At 31.5% G+C, this 19,662-nt stretch overlaps 10 protein-coding genes across 10 annotated transcripts; 4 read left to right on the top strand and 6 right to left on the bottom strand.

Annotated features, from left to right (window-relative positions):
• Positions 1-131: 131 nt before the first annotated feature.
• On the bottom strand, positions 132-470 carry ELE39_003113 (signal peptide protein; the record flags this gene model as incomplete). The annotated part of the gene is made up of 1 exon (XM_067346175.1): positions 132-470. The coding sequence occupies one exon, from the start codon at positions 468-470 to the stop codon at positions 132-134; it is 339 nt and encodes a 112-aa protein (XP_067200550.1).
• A 1,303-nt stretch (positions 471-1,773) lies between these two features.
• ELE39_003112 (signal peptide protein) lies at positions 1,774-2,589 on the bottom strand (the record flags this gene model as incomplete). The annotated part of the gene is made up of 1 exon (XM_067346174.1): positions 1,774-2,589. One exon carries the CDS (start codon positions 2,587-2,589, stop codon positions 1,774-1,776), a length of 816 nt encoding a protein of 271 aa, XP_067200549.1.
• Positions 2,590-3,299: 710 nt separating this feature from the next.
• ELE39_003110 (signal peptide protein) lies at positions 3,300-3,872 on the bottom strand (the record flags this gene model as incomplete). Its single annotated transcript, XM_067346172.1, has 1 exon — positions 3,300-3,872. The coding sequence occupies one exon, from the start codon at positions 3,870-3,872 to the stop codon at positions 3,300-3,302; it is 573 nt and encodes a 190-aa protein (XP_067200547.1).
• A 1,252-nt stretch (positions 3,873-5,124) lies between these two features.
• ELE39_003109 (uncharacterized protein) lies at positions 5,125-5,649 on the bottom strand (the record flags this gene model as incomplete). Its single annotated transcript, XM_067346171.1, has 1 exon — positions 5,125-5,649. The coding sequence occupies one exon, from the start codon at positions 5,647-5,649 to the stop codon at positions 5,125-5,127; it is 525 nt and encodes a 174-aa protein (XP_067200546.1).
• Positions 5,650-7,470: 1,821 nt separating this feature from the next.
• ELE39_003108 (dephospho- kinase) lies at positions 7,471-8,123 on the top strand (the record flags this gene model as incomplete). Its single annotated transcript, XM_067346170.1, has 2 exons — positions 7,471-7,520; positions 7,655-8,123. 2 exons carry the CDS (start codon positions 7,471-7,473, stop codon positions 8,121-8,123), a joined length of 519 nt encoding a protein of 172 aa, XP_067200545.1.
• A 527-nt stretch (positions 8,124-8,650) lies between these two features.
• ELE39_003107 (ARM repeats containing) lies at positions 8,651-9,472 on the top strand (the record flags this gene model as incomplete). Its single annotated transcript, XM_067346169.1, has 1 exon — positions 8,651-9,472. One exon carries the CDS (start codon positions 8,651-8,653, stop codon positions 9,470-9,472), a length of 822 nt encoding a protein of 273 aa, XP_067200544.1.
• Positions 9,473-10,101: 629 nt separating this feature from the next.
• On the top strand, positions 10,102-12,276 carry ELE39_003106 (prtip-like IF39 eukaryotic translation initiation factor 3; the record flags this gene model as incomplete). Its single annotated transcript, XM_067346168.1, has 1 exon — positions 10,102-12,276. The coding sequence occupies one exon, from the start codon at positions 10,102-10,104 to the stop codon at positions 12,274-12,276; it is 2,175 nt and encodes a 724-aa protein (XP_067200543.1).
• Positions 12,277-13,142: 866 nt separating this feature from the next.
• ELE39_003105 (signal peptide containing protein) lies at positions 13,143-16,853 on the bottom strand (the record flags this gene model as incomplete). The annotated part of the gene is made up of 1 exon (XM_067346167.1): positions 13,143-16,853. One exon carries the CDS (start codon positions 16,851-16,853, stop codon positions 13,143-13,145), a length of 3,711 nt encoding a protein of 1,236 aa, XP_067200542.1.
• Positions 16,854-17,355: 502 nt separating this feature from the next.
• Positions 17,356-18,963, bottom strand: ELE39_003104 (WD repeat-containing 69; the record flags this gene model as incomplete). Its single annotated transcript, XM_067346166.1, has 1 exon — positions 17,356-18,963. The coding sequence occupies one exon, from the start codon at positions 18,961-18,963 to the stop codon at positions 17,356-17,358; it is 1,608 nt and encodes a 535-aa protein (XP_067200541.1).
• Positions 18,964-19,141: 178 nt separating this feature from the next.
• ELE39_003103 (uncharacterized protein) lies at positions 19,142-19,653 on the top strand (the record flags this gene model as incomplete). The annotated part of the gene is made up of 2 exons (XM_067346165.1): positions 19,142-19,258; positions 19,336-19,653. The coding sequence occupies 2 exons, from the start codon at positions 19,142-19,144 to the stop codon at positions 19,651-19,653; spliced, it is 435 nt and encodes a 144-aa protein (XP_067200540.1).
• Between the last annotated feature and the right edge of the window lie 9 nt (positions 19,654-19,662).

Genomic DNA, 19,662 nt, shown 5'->3' with positions numbered 1-19,662 from the left:
AAAAGGAAATTTTATTATTTGCATTACTTAAACCCATAAATAATCAGATTCTATAAAAAAATCTGGATGAATTTAAACATCAATAAGATGAACACCATGACTATTGGTAATAAACTGAAAAATCACGATAATCAATTCTTGAATCTTCTTCTCAACTTTTTACACCTGGGAGTCCTTCTATAAGGGCTTGGTGGCCTTGGATTTTCTTCATTAAATGGACTTGTTTGGTTACTATCCACAGGATCTCCGGATTGTGAACTGTTACTGCCATTGCCGTCTGTCTCTTCAGTTGGATCTTGTTCTTCTTGCTGATTATTCTCACCATTTGAGGAATCTTCAGGGCTTAAGCCTGGCGACAATTTTACTTTGATCAATGACAGTTGCAAACATCTATTGAGATTGTCATATTGATTGAAAGCACTGTAATTTAATAAACAAATTACACATATAAACACATATAAAAGCTTCATTATTAAAATAACGGAGTAATTAATAAACTTTGAAAGTAATTAAGTTGTTTTCACTCAGTTCAACAAGTGAAATACACTCTTTATTTGTCGACTGAAAAAATAGATAAATTTTGTCTAAGCAAAATTGAGAAAAAAATATATGTGAAATTATTTTAAAATCGTTACCGCCTCTTACTTTTTTTTAATTATACAATTTACATTTTTATATCAAGGGGGAATTTTCAAATCTTCGCAAAATAATGATAAGTTGTCCTATTGAAAATTTTAATCGAATACTATTTGTTGATAGAAATTTGATTTTATTTGTTTTCATTAAATCTAGAGTTATAGTTATTTTAAGCTAGATCGTTATGTACTCAATGTTTATTAATTACACTAATTGTGCGCAACAATACAAAGAGTGGAATTGTATTTTTCGTCTTGGAGTGACTGCGTATAAAATCAACTAACTGAACACATTACTGCATTTTATTGCGCTGTAATAACATTAGAGTGATTAGATCGTGCCTTAATAGGAAAAAGGAATCAACACTTTTTGCGCTGTTGCAGTAACAGGGATTTTTCATTAGTGTTTGCAGTTTTTAGCCGTTTGGTTAATAATTTCACTCAAAAGCAAACTATTTTCCCGAGTATATAGGTAAATATTATAATACACGTTTTTTTTCTTAAAGTAAATACTTGGTATTATATTGTAATTACTTATATAAATAATATTCCTTCCCTATAAAATGAAGATTGTGTTATTAAATTCTACCAGGTAGTGTACATAAAGTCGAATTTGAAATTAACATGAAATTATTGAATCATATTTTTTTTAATTTAAATATATTTTAGCTTGATTTTTGATTGCTACATGCATACGATTGGAAATAGAATATAATTTAAGTATAATATTTTTGCTTATTAATAGTTTGATAATAATTACGCTTAATGAGACAAATCCGGTCTTTCTATTTTATATTGATCCACTTTTTGTTCAAGTCTTATCTAACTTCTGTATTATAAATTAATTATACAATAAACAGTTAGCTATCAAATTCATTTATACTGTTTTCAGAAAAAAAAAAATAAATAATTATTAAAATCTTACCTTTTAGAAAAAAAAAAAATTGATAATTATTAAATCTATATCTAAAAACATCAATCTGCAAAATTTACAATAGATTCAACTATAATCAAGTATCATCAGTATGAGCTTAACTGATTAATAAACACTTTCTTTCACTTGGTAACACAGTAAATAGACACTTTTTAAATCAAACCAAATTACACAATCTAACTCCTTCTTAAAAACAAACAATTACTATTCCAGTTCTTCATCAAATTTAAAGACTGGCGAAGGAGATCTTGATTTTGATCTTGACCTTGAAGTTGATTTTTTACCTGTTTTACGTTGATTGCTTCCCCTTGTCCTTCTCCTAGACTTTCTTTTGTGTTTTCTGACTGACCCAGTTTCTTCTTCTTCAGAATCAGAAAAATTTGATGATGATGATGATGATGACGATGATGATGATGACGATGATGATGATGATGACGAAAACGAAGATGAACTTGAACTACTTGAATGGCGAATGCTTGAAGTGACAAAAGGCAAACCCATTCTTAGCAGGCCCCTTTCGCTCTTGGAAGATTTTGGGCTTGATGGTGATGGAAAGGAGGAACGTAGATTATTGATATTTGATGCTGGTATAGGAATAGGGTCGCTTTTAGAATAACTCCCCTCTAACTGTTGTTCTAGAAGTGAATTTGGATCAGGAACTGGGCATGGACACGGGTCTTGATCAGGAATCGGACATGGATCTGGATTAGGAACCGGATGTGGGTGTTGATCAAGTTCCTTATCATCGTTAGAACCAATTCCTAAAGATTCGTTATTCGCATCAAATGCGGGGTTTTCATTTTCAAACTTAACTGTTATTCTTGGAGTTGGTTGATTGCCACCACCTCTACAGCAACATAACAGTTTTCGAAGATTTTCGGTAAGCGTAACTCCACCTCTAAGTTTTAAAAGTGACACATCGGCTTCACGAGCTAAATCTCTTTTATCATTGTCTTCAAATGAGAGAAAAGATAATAGAAATACAAATATTACTAACAGCCAACAATTGCTTAATTGCATAAATAGTTCAGTCTTAAATAATCTTTAAAATAATTAAACATAAATAATTAAAATGAATGATATTGAAAAGAGTCTTAACAATTAATGTCAAATTAATTAAACATGTCTAATATAGAATGTCATAGTTATTATTAGTAAATATATAATATCAATTTGTGCAAATCAATAAATATATTTAATTAAAAGCATTCCGCCATGCGCAACTTTTTAGTTTCCTTCCCTCCAAGAACCGGGAAGACACAAATTAAATCACCATTTTAATTTCATATATAGATGGCTGTAATACTTGTTAATAAACAACTAGAGAAAGTTATTTTATATATATAATATTCAAACATAATACATACACAACGGACATAACTCCCCAAAGAACAAAAAATTCATGAAGACTTGAAAAGATTAAGTTCCCAGTTGATACCATAAAGAACATTCACAGTGTAACACAATCTGAAAATTGAACGACTGTAACATTGCTTGAAATGCCAAAGTCGATATTAGAAAACTATATAAATGTATATAAGTATATATGCCCATTAGTATAATATACCTCGAAGGATGTCATTTCTAGATAATCTCAGCACTTCACAATTCTATTTAACTCACACAAATCATCAGACTGTAGATATATATGCTCATTCTAAACCACTCACATTCAGAAAATCTGTGATTATCCCCGTTCATATCTGTGCATAAGAAATTATATCTGTATTTTAGGAACTAGTAATAGTAGTAGAGGGACTAGATTCACGAAGATTTCGGCAACTAGGTTTGCTTCTAGGAGAATCAGGTTGCGTAGGAGGTCTAGTTGTCACCGTCTGTGTAAATCCACGAAACTCTCCAACTTGCGGTTGAAAATCTGTCGTTTCAGTATATCTACCGTTAGAACATGAAAAAGAAGACTTAGAAAGGTCAACTTTTTTTCTTCTATATGATGAGCTCGAGCAGGATGAGGATCTAGAGGAAGAGCAGCATTCTGAATCTTCCCCCCCATCTAAATTATCGGAATTTTCAACAACGGTGAGGTCACCGGTAGAAACACTATAACTGACTGTCACTATCTGTCCCCCACTTGCGTTTTCTTCTAGTTCCTGAAGGTCAACTTCTTCACTGGTAGATGATGAACAACAGCATAAACATTTTCTTAATTTTGATAGACGTGGTGCTCTTATTTGTAGAAATGAAAACTCATTTTTGGAAGAATACACTTCATTATTAGTAAAAAATGAGGAATTGGCTATCAAAACAATTAGTATAGTTACAAAGAAATTGTTTATAAGACGCATGTTTAATTCATTTATTCAGATAATGTTAATGAATATAAATGTTATTTAAAGTAGCCAGTAAACAATCATAAATTAAATTAACACTAAAGTTACCGCTTGCTCTCCAAATAATTATATTTGACTTTTAATTGTTTTTACGTTAAAAATATTAATATAAACATTTGTTTATTTTTTTTTTTTTCAGGGCGGGTTTTTGAATATTAATATTTTTCGTTATCAATCGAAAAAGATTATCGCAGTTTTATTAAAAGTTTGAAGTGCATCAATAACTTTAATGTCTGAGGGTCTGAAAAAATTACAAGTCTTGATGTAAACGAACGATGCTTTGTCTGAAGGATTACTTTGCTTAGTTAAGTTATACTCTTCTTATTAACGCATACAATTCAATAAAAGTATTAATTTATGCAAATGGTAAGATAAGCATTTTTACTGCCATCTCAATTCTAAGACAAAGTAACTCTGTACACTGAAGTCTATACGATTATGTTCTTATCTTATTCTATAAATATAGCTTCTAGTCGCTTATCGGCACCATTAATTGGGGTCCGAGCATTTTTCAGCTCTTAGTTTGGTCTGCCAAGCCTACATAACTTGGTTAGAATTTGATTAAGTTACTAATAATGTGGCATTTATTGTTTAGAAAACTATTTTTCTCAAATTAACCGATGATACTATACATGCCTACTTTTAAAAATAGAATCATCAACTAGATTGCACTCATACTCACTAAATTAAACGACCAATATCGTTGGAGACAAACCAAATGGATTTTTGAACTTAATACTTTAAATTCGATATCTCCTCTGTACATAATAACGCTTTTCATATTTTAGAATAAGTAAAAACTGCTCACTTTACTTGACTATATATTAAGATGGAGTGCGACTTTTTCAGCATTCCAGTATATATACACATATATCACAATATTTGGATTAATATAATATCTAAATTTTAATTCAAACTCATTACGAGAACTACCAGAACGAACTTAGATATAAACAATATAATGATATATATGAAATGTCGAAAAAAAAGATAATTGGTTAGAACATACCATGTTGGCACACAACATAGTTTGTGAATTCACGATTAAATTTCTATTATGGTACTAAAATAGCAACTTATTGAATAGATCTAGTTAAGATGGGGAAGCCCAATCTACATAAAGTCTGCAAAATCACTATCTTTATGTAGACTTAAAATTTGTTGCATTACTTAAGAGCACTCAATTTCAACCATGAAAATCGGCTGATTAAGAGCTAGATTCACTTTTTTCTGAACCTACTCCATCCGTTTCTGTAAATCCCAATCCAATTGCTTTAACCCCCATCATTGTTGCCAAACTTGGAACGTATGGAGAAGGTAATCCCCCGGGAGTAGATGGCTTTTTTGTAACAATCGGTCTTTTTTGGGTAGATGGGTCACCTACTTCAAATCTCAGATTTTTTCCACCATTTCCGGCATTATCTGAAGACTGATAATCATGGAATTCGGTTCCACCCTGTCCGGTTTTTTTCAAACATGGACGGCCTGGTTGTGTTAGTAATGGTTGACTAACTTGGTCATTTTTACCAGGCTTATTTCTTTTTTTCTTGCACTTATTCCCACAGCATCCGAAGCACCACCTTAGTAATCTTCGAAAAGAAGGGCGTCTTAGGTTTAAGAGGGAGTGGTTGAATTCCACTTGTTTGATTCTTTTTATTTCGTGCCCACCATCAAATAGTGAAAGTATTAGAATTAAAGTTGCTAAGAGTAATGACAGCCTACATGTAGACATGGTTTCTTATTATAGTGGAAAAATTAAAGCACTCTTACATTAATTATAAATCGAGATCTTTAATTTATATTAGCTGGTTCTTTTTTTATAAAAGATCTATATGTAATTTTTCCGCTTTTTTGGGTGCTTATGCGTCCTATTATACGTATTCCTGTTTGTCTTTGCATAGAGCGAAGAGAAAAACCAAATATATTGGAATAAAAATATTTACGGAACATCTAAGGATTGGCACTAACTTTCTATTTATTTTCACTTTGCATAGATAACTGTTTTGTTGAGGTCCAGTATAATTGCTTGTTAATTCTAAATTTTTTTAGCAAAATGTTGAGTTCGATAGAAAATAGATGATTATTGTTTTTGTTGTATTTACATTGCTGACTGAATTCACACAAAAGTTTAGGTTTTTCTTGCATAATCATTCTCGTAATAACATTCATATACCTACGTTAGCTGGGCACTATTGAATGCATGGGCTTGATCTTAATATTCCTAAAGCTATTTATTTTCGGGCAACTGCTAATCCACAACAAATAGTTGCTTTCTGAAACACACTAGATATAACGGCGATGTGGATACGTAATTTAATGATATATAAGAACTACTCGATATTTTTTTTTGTCTGAAATAGGGGTTAGTTTGTACCAAGAAAATGCATACTTTTAGTACATATTGATAGATTCATTTCTAAATCACGAGTTTATTCATTATTAATGCTGATAATTTTAAGAATAGAATACATTAATATTTCTCTGTAGAGAAATTTTAGGAAAATATATGTATGCCATATATTTTATTTTGCTAATTTTGCAATCATTAATTTGTTATTTATGCTGGCTTAAAACTAATAAAACTTTCTAATTTACTCCATAAATTAATTAAATAGAAAATCTTTGTTGATGAAGTATGTGTTAAAACAACTCCCAGAGACGTTCTTATTGATTATTGCTGGTAAAGGTGTGAAGTAAACTTTTTATTCTAAATACTCTTTAAAAATATCATGTAAGCATTGTAATCTAGATATTACAGCTATTTATCCCACAAAATTCAGACATTTTATTATATTGTCAAGATTTGGAATTTGAGAAAAACAAATTTCCAAACAAATTATCATTCTTTTTATTTAATTACATAAAATATTTGGCCCCTAAAGTTTAATTCCAAAATTTATTTATATATTTTAACATTTTATTAAAAGTGTACCGGTATAAATGTCCAGCTGGTTGCGTCTCGTGAAAATCAACAGAACTCATTGACATGTTTTTAGTTTTCTCAATTTTGTATATATAAAAAATAAAAAAAAAAAGATAAAATTTTGAAGAATTTAAATATTTGAATAAGTTATTTCAAAATAGTATCTATTAAATTTTTTAATTTAAAAGTTAATATTTGAGAAAAGGAATATATGTACTTGAATATATTATTTTTGTTTCTAGATGTAATATTTACAAATATATTATATTATTTTTTAGTATTAAAATGCAAAAAAATAACTAATTCTGAGCTAATATTACTATTGTTGGGGATTCCAATAAATCTTCTGGTAAGTTTGTGATAATGCGATTTAAAGCTACCTAGCCTTTGCTCAAGGGATGATTTAACAATAAATAACTACTTAATAAATTTTACCTTTTCCATCAAAAAAATGACTTCAACACTATCTAGTCCTACGTGTTTAATAATAATTTGTTTAAGAGTTTCTTCAACTTATTAATTTGTTTACTCATACATCGAATAGTAATTCCTTGTATTACAGGAGGAATTGCATGCGGTAAAACACAAGTTTCAAATTTTTTAAAAGAAAATGGTTTTGTGATAATTGACATGGATGTAGTTTCAAGGAAGGTTGTAGATGTTGGAAGACCTGCCTACTTGTAAGTTTAATACTTGAACTTGGTTTGGTATTTTAATATTTAGTTTACTTGAAACCAAGTTAATAAAAATTTGTTCGAGTTTCATTACTAAATTTATATTCATATATATCTATAATTGCCCAATTCTAAAATAGTGAAATTTTGAGAGAGTTTGGAGATAAGTTAACAAACGAAGATGGGAGCTTAAATAGGAAGCTTCTTAGATCAATAGTTTTTGAGGATCCACTTAAAAGAAAGAAATTGAATGCGATTACACATCCCAGAATCTTTACTGCAACTTTATTTGAGATTTTCTATTACAGAGTTTTTGTTTTGCTAACAAGATTTCAGAACTTCAAAGCCATTCTTGTATCTCCTCTGCTTTTTGAAAGTAAAGTATTCACATGGATATGCTCACCCATTTACGTTGTATCAACAAATAGGGAACAACAGATCAAATACCTAATTGATAGAGATTCCTGCACTCAAATCCTAGCGGAAAATATGATAGACTCACAAATGAGTCTGGAAACTAAGTGCAAACTTGCAGATAGAGTTTTCTGGAATAATGATACTTTACATAATCTACAGATTCAAATTAAGAAAGAATTTTCTTTATTATGACTTATTAATTACACCAAATCCTTTACTAAAAACAAACAACTTCAACTAGAATGTTTATTGGTTTTTAATTTCACTTCCTTTAATCATTTTTTACTTTTTATTTTCCATCTTTTACAACAATATTTTACCTGCATGCACTTGTGATAGACGCGACGTATTGGGCAAAGTTACCATGTAAAAGAAAAAAACAAATATTCTAGGAGTAGTTTAGAAGAGATAATATTAAATAGCATCAAAGGCAAATATAAGGATATTACATACAGATCAGACCATTATTATTATTATTATTATTATTGTTTTAATAATAATATTATACTACAAGGATATTAAAGTTGGTCTTTTTCCCTTTGAAATCACATTGTACATACATATTTTCACCTTTTTACTCCAAGATCATATATTATTTTTTAGTATTGCCACGTTTACAACAAATATAGGTGTGTTATTTTTTGATCAGATTAAATTTTTCACAAGCAAAAATTCTTCCTTAATTAATAACACAAGTATCTAGAGAAATAGCAACCAAAATGGGAAATTCTATTTCGTCAGGATGCTGTTCTGGAAGAGAAAGTGAGGAAACGAAGAAGTTGGCTCAAGAAAAGATGAATAGAAGTGAGGCTTTAGGAGATGACATTTCTAGGTTTGATTTAGCATATGATAAAAATGACATACAGGAATTTATTAACCTTTTATCTTCAACCCAACCAATAGATAAGTTAGATGAGCCAATGCATCCTTGGGCAGCTGATCCCAAGACTGTTGGAGCATTAGCTGCAACTCAGTTGGCGATCCTTGCTGCAAGAGAAAGCCAACCAGAGCTCAAGGATGAAATCAGAAAGAAAGGAGGAATTCAAGGTTTATTGGAATTACTTAAAAGCAAAGAAGAAGATAGAATTGATGGTGCAATTGTAGCACTTTCATTTCTAAGTGTCAATAATGTCGAGTGTTGTAATGTTATGTTTGACTGTGGAGTACTACCATATTTAGTAAAGTGCATGTCCAGCGAAATAGATGGACTTAGAGCAGCTTCTGCACAAACAGCTAGAAATATCTTCATATTGGGACTTAACCAAAGAAAGGAATTTATGAGACTTGGTGGAATTACAGTACTAGTAAACCTTCTTACTCCTCCCACAACAAATGTTGATAAACCCGAAAGTTGGTATACTCCTCTTGAGGCAGTGTATCATATTGAAGACTTAATTATTGATCAAAATGAAGAATTATTAGAATATACTCGGGCTATTCGAAAATGTGGAGTTGTTGAGAAGCTGCAAATTCTCACCAAAAGCAACAACAGGGATGTTTCAGAAGCAGCTGAAATCCTATTAGCCAGAGTTGCTGAGTGATCTAAAAAAACATGTCTGAGAAAAAATATATATATATTAAAATCTATACAAATTATTTTTATTAATAAGTTTGGCTATTTACATATAATTTATTCACTAATAAATATCACTTTCCCTTTAGAATAAGCATTAGTTCACTCTAATAAAATACATATTTTCACACATTTTATTGAATCATCCAGCCAAAAAGTCCTAAATCATCAAACTTAACTTCATATAAACATGAGTTTATCGGAATAAATCAGCATTCTCCCATGAAGTGTAGCTCAATCAATATGGTAATTTCTATTAGATGAACTAGAAATATTTTAGTAGAAGAAATATGCCTTGTTTTTCTTCTTTAAATATTAATTCGTTATTTATTTCTTTATTAGTGTCATTCTATTAATGTTTAAGCGCCATGTCAATAGGTATAATATTAATATTTAAAAATTAACGAGACGTAATTAAATAAAGGAAAAAAAGAAATTTGAAAAAGTCCTTTTTTCTGAAAAGAAGTTATTAAACAATTTGAATATACTCCAGTTCTAATACTTGGGTATATAAAATATACTTATATAATAGAAGAATCTGAGCTCTGACTCTTAGTGACTGCTCGAATTAAAGAAGCAAATATATGCATATGAATTATGTTTAAAGTAACTCGTGAAGAATTAGGTGAAGATATTGATCTTCTGGAGTATTTGAGTGACTCCACATATGATGGGGAGGAGACTGAAGAATATATTTCCAAGAAGTGTAATGCAATAGAAGAGCCACTGACTTTATCAGACTCATTTTCAAAAAGCTTTGTTATTTTTGGGCTACCATGTATTGGCTCGGACAAGTATGAGAGGTTTCTTAAAGCTCTCAGGACAATCATTAACCAAACTCTCAGAATGATGAGAGTGGAATATGATGAAAATTTTTCACTTGACGTGCCTCAGGATGAAAATGGAAGCACTAAGGGAGTTGCTATATTAACATTTTCAAATTCATTCCAAGCAGAAACCGTTTGTCAAGCACTTTCAAAGGCTCCATTTGATAAGCAGACAAAATTTAATACAGTTATGTTCGACGATGTAAAGAGAATTATTGAGCAAGATGAATCAGCTCCGGGACACTTTGAGACTCTATACCCACCACCATCTCTATTCAACAGAGATGATGTGAGAAATTGGTTGATGGGACCAAGATGCAGAGAGCAGTTCGTTATTAGATACCAAAGTGCAACTGAGATTTATTCATTTGACTCTATTCAAAGAATTCCTGAATTAATTTACGATGGTGAAAGAGCCAAGGGAGGAAAAAGAGTTTGGACAGATTTCTCTGTGCAATGGAGCCCAATGGGTTCTTACTTGGTTACATTCCATCGTCAGGGTGTTGCACTTTGGGGAGGTGATAATTGGGACAAGAAGGTTAGATTTGAACACAAAGATGTTAAATTCATTGATTTCAGCCCAAATGAAGAGTACTTACTAACATGGGATGGCTCTTCACCGGATTCTAGATTTGATAAGGCTGTGAAAGTATGGCATGTACTTTCCGGAAGACTTTTGAGATGCTTTTCTACACCAACCATGACACTTAATAATAATGGATCTGACAATGGTTTGCATTTCCTTTGGAGTCCAACTGGAAATTATCTCGCTCATTGTTCCGACAAAGGAGAACTTTTTGTCTATGAATCTTCTACAATGACTCTAGTAGAGGACCCTGCTACAGGTAATAAGAACCCATTAAAATATCCGCTTCAGTTCTTTGATTGGTCTCCTGAAGAAGACAACCTTTCAATTTGGTGTCCAGAAAGAGGAGATACACCAGGTAGGCTTACCTTACTTTCTATTAAGAATAGAAAAGAGCTGGCAATAAAGAATGTTTTTAATGTTAGAGAGGCGTCAGTTCACTGGCAACCGAAAGGCCAGTATATGTGTCTTAAAGCTCTTGTTTCTAGAAAAGCTGGTAAAAAAGCTAAGAAGGAATATACTCAACTTGAGATTTTTAGAGTCAAAGAAAAGAACGTTCCTGTTGATACCGTCCATATTGAAGGAGTTACTGTCAAGTGTTTGTCCTGGGAATCATCTAATAGATTTGCCATTGTTGTTGTAGATGATGTAACAAGATCTCAAACACTTAGATTTTACCAGGTTAATGCAACACAAACTGATTTTGTATGTTCTTATTATTTAACATCTGCTGTTGACACAATTAAATGGAGCCCACTTGGAAGTTATTTCGTTTTAGGAGGTTCTGGAGGAAACTTAATGTTCTGTCAGCTTACAAATGAAAACAAGTTTGATATTTTACAAAAGGATGAACATTTTATGTGTAACTGGATTCAATGGGATCCTACTGGTAGATATGTCACTACAGCTTTCCAATCGAAACTAGCTGAAGGCGCATATAAGTACAGTACAGAAACAGGTTTCATCATTTGGTCTTTCCAAGGTAGACAGCTTTACAACTCACCATTGGAGACATTTTACCAATTTATTTGGAGACCTCACCCTCCTTCTCTTCTTTCACAAGAAAAGTTTGATGAAATCCCCAAGAAACTTAAGGATTACAGCAAGAAGTTTGATGCTGAAGATGAGGCAGTAAGATCCGAAAAGAGAAATATTGTTCTCCAAAAGAGAAAAGTCAACGAGGACGAATTCAACACTATTCTTAAAAAGATTCAAGAATGGAAGGTTCAGCAACCACTTCACAAGGAGTGGCTTGCAGCAAAAGAAATTCTTCTTAATTCTTTACAATGGGAGGAACAAGAGGAAGTTATCGAAATCGAGCTTGAAACTATCCAGGAAGTTATTTCCACTGAGGTATAAAAAAGAAGTTGTCCTATTTGCTTTTGTACTTCCTACAGTACACATCTACTTTCATTTATATCATTCATTTCACTGTATAATATTTTTATAGTACTCACTAATTAGTTTATTATTATTTAACCCCTAGTCATAACTTATTATTCTCTAATTTTTCATTTTTGTCTTAGCTCACAATTGAGATCTATATACACAATGTTTTCGTGGATTTTTTTTACCTAAGCAACAAGACGAGACAAACCTTAGCGGCACAGTACCTGTCATTTTTGTCTTAAGACAATTTGGCGCCTTCTAATATTAATTATACTAGTGAACTAATTAAATATAATCATTTTTATTTATCATTATTTAATACAACTGTACAAATAACAACATATAAACAGTGTAAAAGGAAATAACTTTTAATTGTTAATTAACTTTTATTTTACTAAATTTTTTTAAATTTGTTACAATAAAGGGTTGACAACATGGGAGCAAACAAAGGTTTCATGTTAAAGAAACGTCTCGGAAAGAAGATGAAACAGAACAGAGCTGTACCACACTGGTTCCGCATGAAGAGCGATACTGATATTAGATACAACGTTAAGAAGCGTCACTGGTTAAGAACTAAGCTCGGGATGTAAATTCTGTATATATATATTTTTTGAATAGATATATTATATGGAGTTCTGAATTCAAAAGATTTGCCTATGTTTGATTATTTAAATACTCTTTTTATTCTAACATTGCAGGAACTCTAATCTTTGGATATTTAGGATCATTAATTAATTATGATAGCTTAATCATCATAATCAATAGCTTCTTAATTTTATTCCCACATTGTTGTCTTTGAATTCGTACAGAAAATTTTGGTTGTATAGAATTGTATCCTAATTCTGTCGTTTATTCCCCTTATTTATATTATTCTCTTTAGAATGATCTGTACATATGTCTATTGTATTTATACATTCTTGTAATCTCTCTTCCAATGCTTTTGAAAAATCAAGAAGTTGAGTAACTTGTTGTGTCCAAATAGTGTATTCATTTTTCATATTCTCGTCTTCATCATTTAAAGTCTGGATCTGCACTAGTGTCTCCTCTATCCAAAGATATATCTTCATGCCCTTTTCCTCTTTAATAGTTAAAATGCTTTCAATCTCTTTCTTTTCACATTGGAAGTCTTTAATTTTATCAATATATTTTTTCAAGTCTGTATTAAAACTACTTTCTTTCTTTGAAAGCTTAATTAATGTATTTTTAAACTCAATAATATCTTCTTTATTAATAAAATTATCCTCAGAGTCCAACATACATTGATTCAGCTGCTCAGCTGCAGTATTCAAAACTTTACTTAAAATCTTAAGTTCTTTTCCTAATTTATCGTGAAATTTGCTCCTCACTTTACAGTTATAGCAATCCTGTACTTCACATCTAACGCTGTTTAAACTTTTTAGAAGACTCAACCTGCCTTGATTTTGTGATAGTAGTGATGTTATTCTTTGCAAAACGAAAATTTCTGTCTTACTGCACTGAAATTCGGCTTTTGGGCTCAGTTGAATTATGCCTGGATTTTTACTATTAGTAATAGGTTCACTTTTATGTAAGTATTTACTCATTCCTGGTATTGGCGACCTGATAATATCTTGATATTCAACTTTAATTTTATCTAATTTCTCTTTTCTGATTCTTTTCTTATTACTTAGTTTATCATGGCTCATATTTAAGTATCTTGAAAAATGATTATTAAGTTTGTCTCTGTAATAATTCCCAAAAATATCTTGATTATGATCAAAATAGTTCAAGTGCTCATTATATATATGAGAATTCAGCCTTTTCCTAATTAATTTGAATGCATTGAATTCTGAATTTAGTCTTTTATAAATGTCATCAGGAGAAACTAAAACATTACAGCAATTTATTGTTGAAAGTTTGGAACATTCAATGTACCCTCTGCTATCAATTTCCTTGATTTTCTCCATCAAACAGTTAATAACCTCACTTTGCTCCTGGAAACTTTTGTATAGACTTCTTATTTCAGACTTTCTGAATAAGTAATCATGAAAAGAGTTGTTCAGCTCCTCATTTTTATTAACGCATGACGATAAGTATCTATTAATATAGCTAAATATCTCATCATAGTAAGCTTTCTCTCTCCATATTGACTCCCATTCTATAGCTTGCTTCGAAAAATAATGCTCTGAAAACTTTAGAGTATTATTCATTATAGAGTTATATATATGCTCAGACATGTTTTGTAAATGTTTTCTCTTTAATAAAATTTCATTATAATAAGTTAGTGCCTCTGAGTAGCTTTCTTTATCGCACTTCAAAATCAACTCTGGTTTATTTGGCAGCCATTTTCTGAGGCTGCCATCCCTGATTAAAATCCATTCCTTTGCATCGCTTTTAATAGAAGAGTTAGTATTTGTCTTCCTTATTTGAACAAAATATTTTTCTAACTCTAAGTTTACCAATCTTAATAAATGGCTATATTTTGTAATTTGTCTGTTTCCATCACTGATTTCCGTAAACCTATTATAGCAATCATTACAGAGTCCATATTCACAAGAAGTACACTCTGATCTGTTAATGTTAAAAGAGGAAAGCTTAAAAACTTTAATGAAAGCTTGCAATGTGAGCTTAATTCTCTCAAGAATCTTTGCCCTAAGGAAGGGTGATAGCTGGACATCTAACTTCAATACTCTATTGATAAAAGGTTCTGATAAGTACTTCTCAGCAGACCATAGCCTACCATCCTTTCCGAAATATTCGGATTCAATTTTACTTTTTTTGCTCAGGTCTTTAAATCGAGAACTAACCAAAACTTGCTCAAAGCCACACAATTCCAAATGAGCTGAAATAGCCTTGTAAAGTTTATTCTGAGCCTTAATATTATTTTCCAAGTTTTTGAGTTTTATAGAATTTTCGTAACATTTCTGACAGTCATTATAAGAACAGAGTCCACACTCTTTTCGTTTTAAATATACCCTCTTTTGAATTTCACTGGAAATTATTCTGCTCATAATTTCTTTGGATAACTCATTCATCAAAACTGAGCTATTAATGTCACATATAAAGTCTTTATTACCTACTTTCCAATTCCTCGAAGAACCATAAATCAGTTTCTCAAAATCTACATTATTTTTTCCATATTCTTTGTATTTTTCATATATCTTGTTCAACTTCCTATTATACTCATTAATTGGCAAATAGCTATAGGAGCTTTTCCTATATTGAGAATCGTCGTCCAGTTCAATAGCTTTATTTTCGAGGAAGTAAATACAAGACTGGATATCTTCTTTAAGCCTATTCTTTTCACTTTGATAGTACTTTAAAATACGTATTTGTGTGTCAATCATATCTCCGAATTTAGTGAATCCATTGAATGACTTGGTATCACATTTTGGACATGTTCTTTCAAATAGGGACTCAATAAAAAACTTTACACTTCTAATTAAAAGGGATAGCTTCTCATTTCCGCTAATTAATTCTTCAAGTCTTTGTCTGGTACATTCAATCATTGTCAGTTCACTTTGCTGATTATCGCCAGTAGCTTCTTCCTTTTTTTGTGTTAGAATATCTATTTCCCTTTCAGCTTCTTTCAGCATTCTTTTTAGTTCCCTATAGTTTGATTCTCCATCTACGATATGATCGTCTTCTTTTGTTATATTAAAGTTTGGTCTTTTTATTATTTTATTTCTTTTTTTAATAAAATCTTGCATTTTTTTAGTATGATCAACTCCACCCTTTAAATTCCATTCAGTATTATTATTTTCATCGTAGTAGTCAAAACTGAACTTATTAGAGTGATCAACAAACTCTTTGAATAGGGATATAATCATTCTATATCTGTGCTTATGCTTATTCAGTTCAATATATTTACTATTTAAATGTGATTGGAAGTCATTACATAAGCTACAGTCAGGAAAATCACAATGCATAATAAAAGAGCTCTCCAAGTTTCCAATCTCAGATGAGGTCTGAAATATCCTTTTTAGCGTGTTTTCCTTCATCTTTATAAGCTTTTTAATCCTAGACTTGTATTTTTCCTTCTCTAAATCCTCTGAGACTAAATCTTTAATACTAGGTGTCTTATTTTCAGAATAACTATCTAGATAGTCATATCTGCCTTTTTCATCAATAATTATGTCCTTGTAGATGCTTCTTCTTTTTGATATGTCTGAATCATGTATATCTTTGATTTGTTCATAAAAATCCATATATTGTTCTCGTTCCTCTTCTTCTTCCAAAACTAAAAAGTCACTTTCTAATCTATTATTTGGGCCAAACAGCCTGTTAGATTTACGGAGAATTGCATATTCCTCCGGAAAGTTTGTTTCATTGAACAAAAGGATTACCTTTTTACCTCTTTGATTGTACCAGCAATTTGGATTTTCCAACAATGTAAATAATTTTTGATCCAATTCAAATTCATCTACAGCTCTGTCAAAGGCATTATATTCTTTCAAAAATACATCCAAACTTGGAGCTACATAGCCAGTATATTCAAGCCGATTGTTCCCTTCTTGATACTCATAGGAATCTGATAAGTAGCTAAAAATCAAGATTACAAATAGGAATATCACATTAATAGTTTTCATGGTTAGTCTCCGATAGCAAAAGCTTCTATTTATAACTAAGTTTAACTAATAAGTTGTTTTATAAGCGTTTATCCAGCATACTGTAACCACTTTTACTTTAATTAATCAATTTTTTAAAACTATTTTCAGATTTTATCCTTTCATGTAAATTTTGACATTTGCCGCCAAATCGAATGATAAGATAATAAAGGAAAATAATATGGGATTAAAAAGAAAAAATAAAAAGAATATAATAGCGATGCTAATAAATTGATTCATCACCCTTATAGATTTGTTGATGTTTTACTTTTTTAGAGTGTCTCTTCTCACATTGGTAACCTGGGAACTTTGAAATTAGTTACAATATTAGACTACCCCCTTGGTTATATAGACAAACAAAGATATAAATAAATAGTCTTATTTATCAATAAACTATGAATATAGCTATTACTTAACCTGTTATTAACAATATATTTAAAATATATGTAAAGTGGATAATTAGCAGGAAATTATGAAAGATTCTTTAATGCCTCCAGATTTTCACTATGCAATCTTTAGATCCTGATGAAAGTCTTGAGCCGTCTATTGACCAGTCAATAGTATAGACCTCATCAGCATGACCTGGGAGATCCTCCTTAAGTTTCTTAGAGTTTACATGCCAAACTTTTACAGTACTGTCGCTGGAAGCAGATGCAATCAATCTGCTATCCACTGACCATGAAACCATATATACTGGACCAACATGGCCTCTGAGAACCGCGATAAACTTTCCAGAATACCCATCCCAGAGTCTAATCGTTTTATCAAACGATGCAGATGCAATATATCTACCGTCTGGGGAAAAAGCGACGTGGTTAACAACTTTAATATGCCCTGTAAGTCTGCACATTGGTTTTCTACCGTTTTCTCCAAGCGGATCCCAGAGAAACATAGTATTGTCATCTGAACCTGAGATAAGTCTCTCAAACTTGCACTTTTTCTTAAAGTTCTCAATAGATTGTTTGGCTGCAACAATCTTGTCTTGCAAAGATTTATAGTTAAGCTTTAGGTTTTTTCCAGTAGGGTAGTAACAAGCTGATCTGGTAATGTAATCAGTATTCAAGGCAAGAGTATTCACCCAGTGAGCATGACCCTTTAGATCTCTTAAAAGCTGGCCAGTTTCTGGATTCCAAACCTTAATAAGCGTATCTCTAGAAGAGCTAACTACGTATTCCTGGTTTATTCCCGTCCATTTAACATGAGTAATCATTTCAGTATGAGACGACAAAGTATTAATTATGGCTCCACTTGCTACATTCCAAATCTTTAGGGTAAAATCCTTGGATGCACTTATTAATTTTGGGAAATATAAGTTATTTGATCCTGATTCTTTAGTATTTTCTTCGTCATCATTAACTTTGGTTTCAGTACAGCACTCAATTAAGTGCAGAGGCTGCCATGCTAATGATACTACAGCCTTAGAATGACCTTTAAGCTTTCTAAATACCTTATCTCCTTTAGATGGGTTCCAAATACAAATGGTATTATCCATACCTGCTGATGCTAATAAAGTAGAGTCTGGGGACCATGCTAGAGTTAGAACCCAGTTTAAATGGCCTTTTAGGCACATTTCAGGAGTTTCTGTAAGAAGATCCCAGAGTCTAACTGTTGTATCTCCTGACCCTGTCGCAAGTAGATTGCTGTCAGGACTAAAAGAACAACATAAAATTGCATCTTTATGGCCTTGTAGAGAACTAGTGCACCTTGTGGCAGGTAAGATTTTGAAAGGAGTCATTGGATAATACACAATCTTAAGTACATCTTCTGTGGAAATTCCTCCTATCTTATCAAATGTTTCAGAAAGTGAAAATGATACTTCCAAATTAGAGTCATTTAAACAAAAACTATAAGGTGTATCTTCCTCGTTCTCCAAAAGCTGATTAACCAGAGAATTTAGGTCTTTTACATTCGTTTCATCCAAATTTATATCGAATTCATCGCCTACCTTATTACCATCTGGATCTATAAATTGAACATTAACATGGCGTTCCTGTTCTTGTTCAATCCCTTCCCTTGAGCTACTATTTTGATGTTCTGCTCCTACCCTCCTCCTCTTCATAAGCTCCGTTTCTTCAGCATTATTTGTTGTCATTTGCACTGACCTGCTGATTTTTTTTTAATTCTTTGACTTTTTGTATTTTAAGACAGCTCCATTAAATTTAAGTTTCAGGTATCTGTTGGGCGGGTTTTTGTATTTAACCTTCTTTGATCAAAAAGATAAATACAAGTACTGTCAGATTAGCTCTAAAACTTTGAAAATTTATTTCAAAATGTCAAATAAAGTGGAAAGCACTGCAACTTTTAGAGTCCCACCAAGTGTATTGTACAATAGCTTCTTGGACGAATCGGATTTGACCAGGCTTTCATTAGGAAGTAAATGTGTAATGGTAAGTTTTAATATTAAAAATAATCTTGTGGGTTCAACTAAGATAAATTTTCATTTCTCATTTTAATTTTTAAACAGGATCCCAAAGAAGGTGGGAAATTTTCGCTATACAATCGATCGGTGGAAGGTATGAATGTTAGTCTAGAGAAAAATACAAGAATAGAGCAGAATTGGAGATTTAGCTCTTGGGAAGAGGGAGTTTATTCGAAGGTTGTTATTGAGTTTAGACCCCTAGTTGGCGAGGATAATTGCACTGAGGTAGCATTAACTCAGACCGGAATCCCATCTTTAGATAAATTTGGAAACCCTGGATGTCTTGAACAGTGTATGATAGGTTGGGAAAGGAATTTTTGGGACCGTTTTGAGAAAATTATGGGGTACCCAAAATTTAAATAAACCAACTTG

The sequence above is a fragment of the Cryptosporidium sp. chipmunk genotype I genome (assembly GCF_004936735.1).
Source record: "Cryptosporidium sp. chipmunk genotype I strain 37763 chromosome Unknown contig_40, whole genome shotgun sequence".
Classification (NCBI taxonomy): Eukaryota; Apicomplexa; class Conoidasida; order Eucoccidiorida; family Cryptosporidiidae; genus Cryptosporidium; species Cryptosporidium sp. chipmunk genotype I.
The sequence above is the reverse complement of the archived record's forward strand: the minus strand, read 5'-3'. Positions and strand labels throughout refer to the sequence as shown.